The 13778-nt window shown below is 43.9% G+C and overlaps 1 protein-coding gene across 1 annotated transcript; it reads left to right on the top strand.

The window, feature by feature from the left end:
- The first annotated feature begins 554 nt into the window (after positions 1-554).
- On the top strand, positions 555-2095 carry LOC121882676. Its single transcript, XM_042391081.1, has one exon. It carries the CDS (start codon positions 559-561, stop codon positions 2080-2082), a length of 1524 nt encoding a protein of 507 aa, XP_042247015.1. The 5' UTR covers positions 555-558; the 3' UTR covers positions 2083-2095.
- Positions 2096-13778: the final 11683 nt, after the last annotated feature.

Here is a 13778-nt window from a genome sequence, read left to right as displayed (position 1 = left end):
TTTTATATTGTTTATTGTGAATTTGGTTCCAACATTTATTTTATTTCTGTAACATGTTTTGGTGTGAATGTGAAATATGAACCTTGTAGCTGTAGATTTCAGGAAACTGACGTAACTGAGAATTATGTACAGTTTTATACTGTTGTGTCAATATTAAATGAGCATCGGCTAGAGCAAGACGCTAACTTTGGCTCTCTCCCTTATTAATCCACAGTCCACAGACCATGTTTTCATCGGCTACACAGTGCACCCTTGCCTGTGTAACCTTTGCTGCCGGTCCAGATTTCCCCTAGGTCTGGCGCCGGTAACAATTGGGGGCTCGTCCGGGATTGGTGCTGCCTGGTGAAGTGAGTGCTGTGACAACGTGAACCTGTGTCCCAAAGCTTCAGGGAAGGCTGCAATCCTGTGCGTCATCCAGAGAGTAGAGGTCACCTGTACAACGTCATCATGGCCACTGTCAACCCACGGCGGGCGCTAATCTACAAGATCCAGAAGAGACTTTGTGATTTGAGTGCGAGTCAGCTGCTGCAAGTTGCAGATTCGATTAGTGATGGCAGCATGACTGATCGTGTTGATGAGCCGAGTGAACCAGAACTGTTTGATCTGATTGTTGACTACATCAAGAGTGAGAAGTTGGGAGCCCTGGAGGATGGAGGCATGGCCCAGCTCCTCCACCTTGACGATATGTTGAGTGACCTGGTGGCCACGCAAAGTGAAGCGGTTGGGGTTGCCCAGACGGCGCCTCCTGAGAATGAAGGTTCAACAACCATTCAACAGGGGTGCTCCATTCCACCCCATCGTAAACCCAGCCAGCCAACCACACCTCCAGCTACCCCTACTACAGACATACCCAGACATTCATTGCACATGGACAGAGACATTCATTCACTGCCACCCTCACCACGGAACAGAGATGCACACACTAACCCCTCTACAGAGAACAGAGATCTCCACACATTTCCATCACCTGCCGGAAGAGGCAATGTTATGTTAGCAAGAGACCTTACCACTCCAGCATTAGCCAAGTCACCCACAACAGGTTTTGGTGGTGCTCCTCCTGGTAGGGTGAGTCTGTCTTCCAGCATGGGAGATCAGGTACTGAGGTTTAATGATGTTGCAGCTCTGCTTCCGCGCAGAGAATTTAAGCTACATGGTGGCCAAATTTCTGATGTGGGTTCTGATATGTCATACAGTAGCCTTTGTAAACAAATTGATGAAGGTTTGCATGAAGGTTTTACTGAGTCAGAGATAATTCGTACAGTGATTAAGATAACAAAACCTGGTACGTTTAGAGAAATGTTGGCTAATAAAGGTGATTTAACTGTTGATGAGCTAAAGCGGTTTCTCCGCGCACACATCAGGGACAAAAACAGTACTGAACTTTTCCAAGAGCTAAGTAATGCCAAGCAACAAGACAAAGAGAATCCACAGCAGTTTCTGTACAGGATAATGGGGTTAAAACAGCGTGTTCTGTTTGAGTCACAACAGCCTGGTGCTGAGTTTAGCTATGACAAAAGGCTCGTTCAGGGCACTTTTCTCCACACTCTTTACCAGGGCTTAAATGAAAAAAACAACCATGTCAGACATGACCTCAAGCCACTTCTCACCGACTTGCAGGTTAGTGATGACTTTCTGTTAGACCAGATCACTAAGTCTACGAGCGAGGAAGCTGAAAGACTTAAACGACTTGGCACAGTAAGCAAAACCCGACCAGTGACAGTGAGCACAGCTCAGCTTGACTGTAGTGACTCAGCTAAGCAAGATAAAGTTGACACTCAGCTACAGGCTAACCGTGCTGCTATTCAAGAACTGACTGCACAAGTGTCCTCACTGACCAAACATCTGGCACAGATGGTAAAGCCTGCTGACAGTGTCACACCTGGGGGTCCCTGCTCCACCACAGCTTGTCCTCAGGCGCCAACAACTGATAACAGGGGCAGATGCAATGACTGTGTACAGCAAAGCAAAGTGAGCTGCCCTCACTGCTTTGTTTGTGGCCAAGCTGGACACCGCGCCATTGGCTGTCTCCAAAGGAAACTATCGGGAAACGGAATGAGGTCACTGGTGAGGGGCAACCAGTGACCGTGACAGCTGAGGAGCCCCCAGCACAAGCCAGCCAACCTAAAGCATCCCATCAGTCTAAGGCAGCCAGCCCTGTAAAAGCAAACACACCATGTCAACCACCACCAAGAAAGCGAATAGCACAGCTCATAGGAAAGCGTTGTATGGTGTCCTGTGCTATCAACAAAGTTCCTCTTCAAATGTTGCTCGATTCAGGGGCTCAAGTGACTATGGTAGAGAGAGCGTGGATGGAAAAAGCACTCCCCAACATCCAGATCCAGCCACTCGAGACCCTCCTTCTTGACCAGCCTTTGGACATTGCTGCAGCTAATGGCACAGATGTTCCCTTCGACGGATGGGCAGATGTGGAACTCCAGGTCTGTAGTGAGAACCATGGATGTGTCACCATCCAAGTGCCACTATTAGTCAGCCAAGACAGTCTTAATTGTCCCCTTTTAGGCAGCAATGTTATAGGTGAGATCATTAAAGCAAATCAAGAACAGAGAGGTGCAGCTGATGTTTCTGCGTTATTAAAAGAGGCTTTAAGTATCAGTAACAGTGCAGTGGAAGCGCTAGTTTCAGCTCTCCAGATTTTGACCCCTGATGAAACCACCTTTGAGAGTAGTGTGAGAACAGGCAAGAGAGGTGTAACTATTCCTGCGGGGCAGATTTGTGAGGTGAAGTGCAGAGTCAGGGAATGGCCAAGGGGTGGGACAATGCTTTTTCAACCTGATCTAGCGAGTACCTGTCCTGAGGGATTAGAGCTGTTTCCAGCTTTAGTAGATGTTCCAAGTGGGTCTTCTAAAGTTGTTAAAATCCCCATTCAAAACCCAACAAAACATGATATCTATCTCACAAAGAGAACAGTGTTAGGCACATTGGAGGAAGTTACTGAGGTGAGACCAGTTAATTTGTCCCCAGGTAACTCTGAGCCAGTTTTCCCTCCCACTGTAAACACATGTTCAGTTCAGCCAAACACAGATAGGCAAAAACAGTCAAATGGTAGACACAAGACAGCAGACATGACAAAACAGAGATGGCACCCACCTGTTGATGTGTCCCACCTGGAAGAGAGTGAGCAAAAGATAGTCAGAGATATGTTGTACGCAGAGTCAGATGTTTTTGCCAAGGACGATTCTGACATTGGTTGCATCCCAAGCCTGAAACTGAAAATCCACCTAAAGGATGAAACACCAGTCCAGACATCATACAACTCAGTTCCCAAGCCCTTGTACAAAGAGGTTAAGGAATATGTCCAGAACCTGCTCGACCACGGCTGGATCAGGAAGTCTGCCTCTCCCTACTCGTCACCAGTGGTCTGCGTTAGAAAAAAGGACAAGAGCTTACGTTTGTGTGTTGACTTTCGGGGCTTGAACCTCAAAACCATCCCCGATCGCCACCCTCTTCCACGCATCCAAGATTTGCTGGACAACCTTGGGGGCTACTCGTGGTTCTCGATACTCGACCAGGGCAGTGCTTACCACCAGGGCTTCGTCGACGAGAGCTCTAGACACCTGACAGCCTTTAGTACGCCCTGGGGTCTGTACGAGTGGATCCGCCTCCCATTTGGCCTTACCAACGCCCCAGCCGCTTTTCAAAGGTGCATGGAGGGAGTCCTTGATGGTCTAAGGGACGAGTGCTGCTCTCCATACTTGGATGACGTGCTCTGCTTTTCCAAGACCTTTCATGACCACGTTGACGACCTGAGGAAGGTGCTCCACCGGCTGCGGGAGCATGGTGTTAAACTACGTCCAAAAAAATGTGAACTATTCAAAAGGCAGGTCAGATATGTAGGGCGTCTAGTGACCAGTGAAGGTGTCCAGATAGACCCTAAAGATCTTGAGGCAGTCTACCATCTGAAGGATAGGGAGCCAAAGAATGTTGGTGAGGTCAGAGCTCTCCTTGGGTTTTTAGGCTATTATAGAACCTTCATACAGGACTTTTCAAGGATAGCCAGGCCCCTGTTTAAGCTCATAGAAAGTCCAAGCGAGTCTAGTCAGGGAGTCACCTCAGCTAGAACAAGAAAGACTAAGCCCAGCAATGGCCAGCTCCCATCCAAGGCACCTGTCCAGTGGACACCAGAACACAGTGCAGTGGTGTCGCGCCTTGTTGACATGTTAACCAGTCCACCCATCTTGGCCTACCCAGACTTTGAGTTGCCCTTTGTCCTTCACACTGACGCATCAAATGAGGGTCTGGGTGCAGTGCTCTATCAGCAGCAGGGAAACAAACTCCGTGTCATTGCTTTTGGCTCCAGATCACTCACGCCTGCCGAGAAGAATTATCATCTCCATTCTGGCAAGCTGGAGTTCCTTGCACTGAAGTGGGCGATCTGCGACAAATTTAGAGATTACCTCTATTATGCACCCACCTTCACTGTGTACACGGATAATAATCCCCTCACTTATGTTCTGAGCACAGCCAAGTTGAATGCAGTCGGGCATCGCTGGGTGGGCGAGCTAGCCGATTTCCATTTCACCATCAGATATCGGCCAGGAAAGTCAAACACAGACGCTGACACCCTCTCACGATATCCAGTCCAACTCCATGAACACCTGAAAGAGTACACTGAAATAATGCCCCCAGATGTTATTTCTGCCATCTGGCAGGGGGACAGAGCAATGAGAGACAGTGATGTGCCATGGGTGGCTGCGTTGCAGATGCGCCCTGGTGCCGATGAAACCCCTCATGAAGGCATTCCAGTTATCACCCCAGAAAGTGTAAGGGCAGCTCAAAGGGGAGATGTTCCTATCTGTGAGGTGATAAACCTAAAAAAAAGAGGGTGGAATCCTAATGACAAAGACAAGAGGCAAATGGGACGAGAGACACGCAGACTAATACACGAATGGAACAGACTCATGCTTGACAAGGGAATATTGTACAGGCAGGCAGGACAAAGGAAACAGTTGGTACTCCCCAGTAAGCTTAAGTCGACTGTGCTGAAACACCTGCATGATGATATGGGGCATGTCGGCGCAGACAAAGTCATTCATTTAGCGAGAGAAAGATTTTATTGGCCCTTCATGCAACGCGAAATTGAAGACTACGTCATTCGCCAGTGTCAGTGTCTTAAGCAGAAGCAGCCTTGTATCCCAGAGAGAGCACCAATGGGCTCAATAACAACAAGCGCCCCTTTCGAGCTCATCTCTGTTGACTACCTCCATCTTGAACCGAGTAAAGGTGGCTATGAGTACATTTTAGTCCTAGTAGACCACTTTACTCGTTTTGCACAAGCATACCCAACCAAAAACAAGTCAGGCAGAACAGCAGCCGAAAAGATCTTCTCAGACTTTATTCCACGCTTTGGGTACCCTGAAAAGCTACATCATGACCAGGGCCGTGAGTTTGAGAACAGCCTTTTCCAGAGACTCCAACAACTGTCCGGAATTGCCCACTCTCGAACCACCCCCTATCACCCACAGGGGAATCCCGTCGAGCGTCTGAACAGAACCCTCCTACAGATGCTGCGTACTTTGCACGAGGAAAAGAAAACTGAGTGGAAGGACCATCTACCCCACATAGTCCATGCGTACAACTGTACGAGGCATGAGAGTACAGGCTACTCGCCATTCTTTCTCCTGTATGGCAGAGCACCACGTTTGCCTGTTGATTTGCTTTTCGACTTGAAATCTGAACAAACACCGCAGACCAGACAAGAGTATGCACAGAAATGGGCTTCTCGCATGCAGGAGGCATACAAAATTGCCTCTGATAACAGTGAAAAAAGCTCAGCTAAGGGGAAGAAACAGTACGACCAGCGTGTTAAAGGCATTGTGCTGCAGCCTGGAGATCGGGTGCTTGTCAGAAATCTGTCAGAGAGGGGTGGTCCAGGCAAACTTCGCTCATACTGGGAAAAGAGGATTCATCGTGTTGTTGAAAAGCTTGGAGATGGACCTGTGTACAGAGTTCAGCCAGAAACTGGAGACCGAACTCTCCGTGTCCTGCATCGAAACCTTCTGCTACTTGTTAATGATTTGCCCTTGGACCCAGACCAACAGACTCAGTGCACACCCAGAAAAAGACAAAAACGAGGAGAGACACACACAAATAACAGAGAAACAGTAGAACAAGAGTCAGAACATTCTGAGGAAGAGGAGGAATACACATACTGCCTAAGGACTATACCTGTGTATGAGAGGAGGAGAGTCAGACACCCAATGCCTCAGTCTGAACCACACAGTCAACTCAGTGCTGTAGCTCCTGAGTTCCGGCCAGTTGAAAAAGTAACAGAGACAGTTCAGAACCAGCAGCGACATGAACCTGACCCTGTTGCAGTCCCAGATTCAGTGTCCCCACCAACACTGGCTGCTGCCCGACCGACACTGGCTGAGGAACTACAGGAGGAACATGCAACGGATGAGACTGGGGAGGAGGCAGGTTCAGAGGAGCATCAGGACTACAGTGAACATGTCCCCGAGCCCTCAGGAGAGGAAGTGCCACCTGTGAGGAGGTCAACTCGAGCAATGAAGCCTCGAGAAATGCTCACATATGACCACCTTGGGCAGCCTTCATATCAGCCCTGGAGAGCAGGAGCAAACCTGATGTTTGCTTGCGTCCCCTATCCCATGTCATTTTATCCAGCTGTTCCTGAACCTTGCTACTACCCTACCTCAGTATGGACATGTTAGACTTGTGAAAATGCACTCCCTGACTTAAACATACATTCACCTGTACAAATACAGCAGACTGTATACTGACTATTAGACTTTCTAAACTCTTGACAACTACACCTAACTTGTGTTAGTTTGGTTCTAGATGTCCGGAGACATCTCTTAAAGCAGGGGAGAGTGTAATGGGTTGGAAATGCCACATGTTAAGTTTTGTATGTAAACAGACACCCCCTAATTTTTTGTTAATTATTTGAACTAATCTAACTCTGTTTATACAGTTTTGACATCAGGTCAATACTCAAAGATGTCAGTAGGCAGCGCTCTAATGCCACTGTGGATACCTGAAGGAGGTCTCTCGTATCTGCTCTGCTCATGCGCAGCTCAATATTAAATGAGCATCGGCTAGAGCAAGACGCTAACTTTGGCTCTCTCCCTTATTAATCCACAGGTATGTTAAAACTTGCTTTTCTATGATTAGCTTTGTTTAATAACTAATGTAAATGCATTGGAAATCGTTCTGTGAAGTTGTGACATGGTTTAGAGATGTATTTGAAACGTATTTTTGTTGCTGTATGTTTCGTGGGCGCCGACATTGATAATAGTTACCTCCGTGAATTCCGGTTTTCTACTATTTTGTCAGTGAAAGTTACAGACCTTTGCATGTGGTAACATATGAAAATGTGTTTAAAAGATTGTTTTGGAGTATAAGCCAGTCAGTCGCGAGTTAATGGTAAATAGAGATGCTATATTCAAACCAGTTTCACTTCCGGTCGCTCGTTAACAAGGCAGAGTCGCGCCATTTTGTTAAGAGGTTAAGTGCAAGTGCAAAGGAGTGTTACGCTAATGTTGCAGAAAGGTTTTGTGTACGTCATATCAGTGTAGGATGAGTGTAACTGTGGTGTATGTGTTAAAATAGGAGTGATTGTAGTAATGTCAGCAAAGTAAATGTGTGTTTTGGGTAATATAATTTTTGTGCTGTATATTATATTTTATACATATATTACATTATATTGTAGTTAAGCCTATTCTTATTTATTTAGAAATGTAAGTCATATTTTGAATTTGTGTGAAGTTATGTTTCTTTGACAAAATGTTTTATATTGTTTATTGTGAATTTGGTTCCAACATTTATTTTATTTCTGTAACATGTTTTGGTGTGAATGTGAAATATGAACCTTGTAGCTGTAGATTTCAGGAAACTGACGTAACTGAGAAATATGTACAGTTTTATACTGTTGTGTCAATATTAAATGAGCATCGGCTAGAGCAAGACGCTAACTTTGGCTCTCTCCCTTATTAATCCACAGTCCACAGACCATGTTTTCATCGGCTACACAGTGCACCCTTGCCTGTGTAACCTTTGCTGCCGGTCCAGATTTCCCCTAGGTCTGGCGCCGGTAACAGAAGCGTGACGTGAACTTTTATCCATTTTAAACTATCGCTTAGCAAATGACAAACTGAACGGAGCGCTGACTACAGCGTAGCGCACCTCCTCAGGCTGCTTAGATTTTTGCAGAGTTCGGGCCAGATTTCTGGTAAAAATCAGAGACGGGAATTCTACGCAGCACTTGATGGCCACACAGCACGCTTCTTGGAAATCTTCAGATCCAAAGGCGGATCACAGGGAAAGACTTTATGTGAATTCTTGCGATGACTGGGTAGTTTAGGCCTCCAGCCTATGTAGGTGTCTTCTTGTAAACCTCTCTCTTCTTTCCAGGCCTCCACCAGCCAGATGGGTTAGACTTTGGTTTTGTTTTGCTTTGCTTGCATGCATCACATACTTCACTCATCCATACGTTGCATTCATGACTGATTTAACTGACTAACATTATTAAATTTTATATTAAGTTAATAATAAATCTAATTTTGAAAAGTTTTATTCATGTGTGATTCCCTCCTTTGTCACTGACTGAGCCAGTTCGTGACATCGAACCGCCACTGCAAAATTATGAGCGCCGCTGCTAAAATTTCAAACGATCATTAATATCAATGGGCTACTAATGATTTTCACTCACACACTGTACAACCACAATAACACCCTATGTTATTGTGGATTTTTTTAAGTCATCCTCCCTCTCTTCGTTCTTCAAAGGACATCTATGTGAAAGGTACAAGAGTAGCCCTGTTAAGGAATAAGGCAGTGCGCGTGTGTGTATGTGTGTGTAAATGTTCGTGTGTAGTTGCACGAGTGGCAGAAACGTGACCTGAACGCAAGCGGAGCAGAGGAACAGTTTAGCAGTAAGTTGTCAATCTGGCAGTAAATGTACACTACAGGCTGTGTGTCAATTAATAAATGCTGCAGCTCCTCAAGACAAAGAAAATACTCATTTATCGAAGGGTGTTAGCCCCACAGTAGAGTTTTTCATATGGCCTCACATATGACATCTTGTTTACAATGTGACATGAAGTATTCAGACAATACTCTGAAGTGTGAAATTTGTGTTTAAAACTCAAAACTTAATTCCCCAATGTGGGAATTTACCATCTCCAGTCAAAGTCAGCCACACCTTAAAGTCCCCAAACAAAGGAAATTAATATTCATCAGTAATGTGGCGCAAAAACATTTAAAACACACCCAAAATTCCACCCATTTCAACCAAAATTATAAATAGAAAGTTGGACTCCAGAAACACATGAGCTGAGCCACAATTCTTCTAAAATTTTCTTTTCTTTCTTCTTCACCCAAGTAAGTGCATATTTGAATCTTCATTCATCTTCATCTTCCAAGTTCAGTTTGTTTTTGATTATTTGTAACATTAAGTCTCATGTTTCCACTAATAGTATTTGCTTTGAATTCACATCAACTCACATGGAGTTTATCCAATGACTGAATAAAGATTTGAGTGTAGTCAGATTAAACTTTCTTCGGCATTAAATTAAGATTACAAGAAGCAAGCGAAAGACTGAATCCTCAACTCAAAACGAAACGTCACTTTGAAGAAGATAGGGATGCTTAAACTGGATCTCAGCCTGCTTGCTCACAGCACTATGGCCAAACTGGGAATTAAGCTGACAGAGATTCTCTCTTAAATTAATAAATGCCTAATATTCCAATAATATGAAAAAAAAGTTTATTTATTTATACAAATTAGCAAAAAAGCAGCTACTTAAAACTAGCTATTATTTTAACAAACCAAGATTGGTTAAATATGATATTTTAAGTATTAAAAATTTTAATTTTTCAGATTTGACAGTTCTTGGATTAGTCAGAACATAGTCCACAACTGTGCCACAAATTAAAAAAATGAATTTTTCAAGAAAGGCACCTTAGAACCTGAGAAACCACCACCAGGTCTCAGAAACTAGAAACGCAGACTGTCTCATCCTTTTGCTGAGTCTACTAATTCGCTGATATGTATGCACATATAGACCCCTATACACACTGATATGCTACACTCTCACACACTCACTCATCCAGGTTGTTTCCCCCTCCGTCTTTCTTTCACACACACGCACCCACACGTTCAGGCATAAATTAGTAAAGTACAGTATCTCCCTATGCTGCTCTTTATGCCTCTCAGACAGAAGTACCTCTCATGAAGTCCTCACGCAGGCTCTGGTTTCCTCTCATCAGAGGGTGAGTTAAGTGTGAGGGAATACCTTGAAGGTGAAGACACTCTGAGAATTAATTTACCTTCTTTGGAATTTATTATGTGATATATCAAGACATTTGGGGCTCGTGAAGAGACTGTAGTGGATTGTAGTACATTTATTATTATTATTATCAAGTCTCTAAGATCATAGGGTTGAGCCATTAACAATACAGAAACAAACACATAAGTTCTTATTTTTTTATATGCTACCACTACGATTTAAGTCACAATAACCAATGTCATCATAACATATTATTTGCTGAATCAAAATGCACCATGTAATAGTATTCACATAATGTCGGGTTTTGTGGGGGGCTTTTTGTTTTACACAATGTACGTGACATTGGTTCTCATTCACTAATATGTGCATAGAAATGTTCTTTGCGCACAAAATAAGTACGCATGCAAAATTACTGTCAGATTCATGACACGTGCGTGCATGTTAGTGAATCAGAATCATTCTAAATTGACAGGTGCGTGCCCACTATCAGTAATTAACATACTACCACGCCCCCATTTCTCTAGATAAGGAAAGCTCTGTTGGAGGGTGCAGCAGTGCAGAGAGCTGTCACTCATTGCAAAGAGGGCTGTGGCGGTGAAAACGTAGAAACACATTTCTGCTAGTGAAATGCAAACAATAGTTTCAGAAGAAGAAGCCAGAAAAGGCAGATTTGGCTGGTGAACATGTCATTGGCATAACCGTTTTGAGCCCGACTGTGAATCCTGTATACAGCCTGCAGACCTGTTGCACCACTAACACGCAGTACGTCTGTAACAAAATAAAAAGTTGGCAAATTTTTAGATCTGTGGAATTGATCTAAATAAATCTCTGATGACAAAGTTTTTTTGTTTTTTCTAAATTATTTCGACACCATATTCCTTCACTGCTCACTGGTTTTCAGATTTCGTGTCCTTGTTATTTCTGCTAGTAAAACAGGTGGCCCCAACTGAAGGTAACATGACATTATTGCAGTAATTTGACTGGCTGTTGCATGCACTTAGTTTTAAATAAATCAAACAGTTTCAACTAATGGTTCCTCTCATCTTTGTAGTGAAGTGCATAAGATGATACACAGTTGAACTCTAATGAGAGAGAGACATCCTGTCACTGCCATCAGATCTGTCTCTCTGTTCCTCCCACTCCACACTGCTTCTGGTTGACAAGAGCAGAAACTGGGTCATGTTTTTATTCAGCCTCTGAGATAGAGAATAAAATGCTGATTGAGGGAGTACTGACCTTAGGTATAAAGCAGACAGACAGAACTGTTTGAAAATGCATTGGAAACCTTGGGCCTTACCAGCTGTGAGTCTGCTGCATGAGGACAGAACATTTCCCCACAGTGGAATTCACTCTGAACCACCCATGTAGCTGTGGATGTACCTGGATGTGCCTGTGCAGGCTAGGACTGGCAATCTGGCAATTCTGGCAAATGCCAGATGGCCGCAAGGTCACCAGCAATGTGGGGAAAAAAAAAAACTGTGGGAAAAAAAATTCAACCTGCCAGCTGTGGCCCACTTGATGTTGGAACCGCCTATCTGAATGGGGGTTACGGTCCCAATTGTCAATAGGCGACCTATCATGGACGTATAAAGAGAACTGGAGAACTAGAAACTACTGCCGGCCGAGACGGATAACTTGCGGTTGAGCCCTCCGGTTAACTAAAATGATACAATCATGCGGCTCAAAATGTGATTGGACTGAATGGATCATATTCTAATAGTGAAATGAGTCATTTTACAGTGTTTGTGGCGCTCAAAGAAATGTATCTGCTGATTGGCAAATGTCTCTTTCACAATATAAGTCTATGGGAAAAAGTCATTTTGGGCTCAATATCACATGACGGACCTGGAAGTTGTAATTACACGGTATGGCCACTATGTCAAATTGGCTTCAAAGCCCAGCGCTGTTCCTGGGGCCTTTCAACCTATACTGTAAGGCAGGTGCAGGAAATGCTACCGTCGTCATCTTCCCCCCACCGTTTCAAGTGGACGCGTCCATCCATGTAATGTCAGAGGTCAAACAGGAAACAATCAAATCAAGACAGAAAGAATGGAGTTTGAATGAAAGTAATGCTAGCCTGTACAAATGGATAAAGGTCTCAAAAAACAAAAAGGTGGAGCGGAAAAGGTGAGAGAGAGAAAAAAAAAAAAAAATCTTGTGGCTGATGCTGCAACACATTTATTCAAAACGTTAATGCCACTGTGTTATGTAAGCAGACTTTCTCCTGGCCTCTTTTTGGAGGAGAGCTGTATCTGTGTGTTTCAGGTCTGATCACCCACATCTGAACTTCATCTGATCATCAGTGGAGCTGTATATCGACCCCTGTGAACCAGTGCTCCTTGCCATTTAGCCACTGAGCTGCTTGTTGGGCTGGTGCTGCATTTGAGTTTTTTGCTGTTGTTCGTACTCTGTGTCTCTGGTAGCACTTTGATATAGCTCTGTTTACATTCATGTAACTTGTAGGTAATTTTAAGGAAGCCTTGTAGGGGTTCTCTCATTTATTTTTCTCTCCATTTAGCCAGGGAGCTTAGCATTGTATTTCTGTTTCAATTCTGTAGACCAAGTGAGACTTTATTTTCTAGTTAGTGTAGGATTTTGTTTATTTTTTTGGCCTTGGAGAAAATCTGATGTGATGTAGTTGCATGATTCAATGCTGCAGATGTTACCTGAGTAAGTTGAACCATTGCAGTCGCCACAACTCCAGTTTGACATTGCGTTTATGCAGCATTTATGCTATAATGTTACTGGGGAAATCACTGCCGCATTAAATGAAGAAATGTTGCAGCTCACCTCCGCAACCTTATTTTTTGAAACTCACATTTTGCTAAGCAACAGTAAACAAAACCAGTGGCCTACGATCAATACAATGTACAGTAGGCAAATACTCTGAATAATCCTTTTAATGAGATCTTAAAACAAGAGTAAAAAAAAAAAAAAAAACTAAAAAAAAAAAAAACTCATGGTTGATTTACTGATCACCTTGGTTCTTGCACATATTACATCCCACAGGCACACCTAAATTAATATTTGTGGCTATGCTACTGCTCTGAAACAGAACATTGCAGGGCAGCTCTATGCATTTCAAACAGTTTTGACTTTGAGTCCTTGGACCAGCTGTGTGTGTGAGTGTGTGTGTGCGCGTGTGTGTGTATACACAGGTTCACTCTGTGGAAACTTGCAGGCATGTGTGTATATTTTATTGTGTGCATGACACAACCCTGAATTCACACAGCTCTTGTCTGCCACTTGAGCTCACTCCCATTGGTTGAAATAAACAGTGTGTGTAAAGAGTGTGATTGTGTGTGTGTGAACTGAGATGACATTGTTTGCTGATATTCGTGGACATTGCCCAGCACTTGGATACGTTCCTGCTTTGAGGGCACTTGAGTTTAGAAAATTGAGGGAGTGGAGGAGATCTGCTGTCATGATGATTAAACTGTTCCTCTCCCTCTCAGTTTATTCTGCTGCTGCCAAACTAAACCAAACAAGTTGGGAAGGCTCCATTCAAAATGC

This window comes from Thunnus maccoyii, chromosome 17 (genome assembly GCF_910596095.1).
Source record: "Thunnus maccoyii chromosome 17, fThuMac1.1, whole genome shotgun sequence".
Taxonomy (NCBI): Eukaryota; Metazoa; Chordata; class Actinopteri; order Scombriformes; family Scombridae; genus Thunnus; species Thunnus maccoyii.
The sequence above is the reverse complement of the archived record's forward strand: the minus strand, read 5'-3'. Positions and strand labels throughout refer to the sequence as shown.

What these genes read in the sequence shown, in the direction of transcription:
- LOC121882676 (XM_042391081.1), top strand. Translation starts at nt 559, where the DNA reads ATGACTGATCGTGTTGATGAGCCGAGTGAACCAGAACTGTTTGATCTG.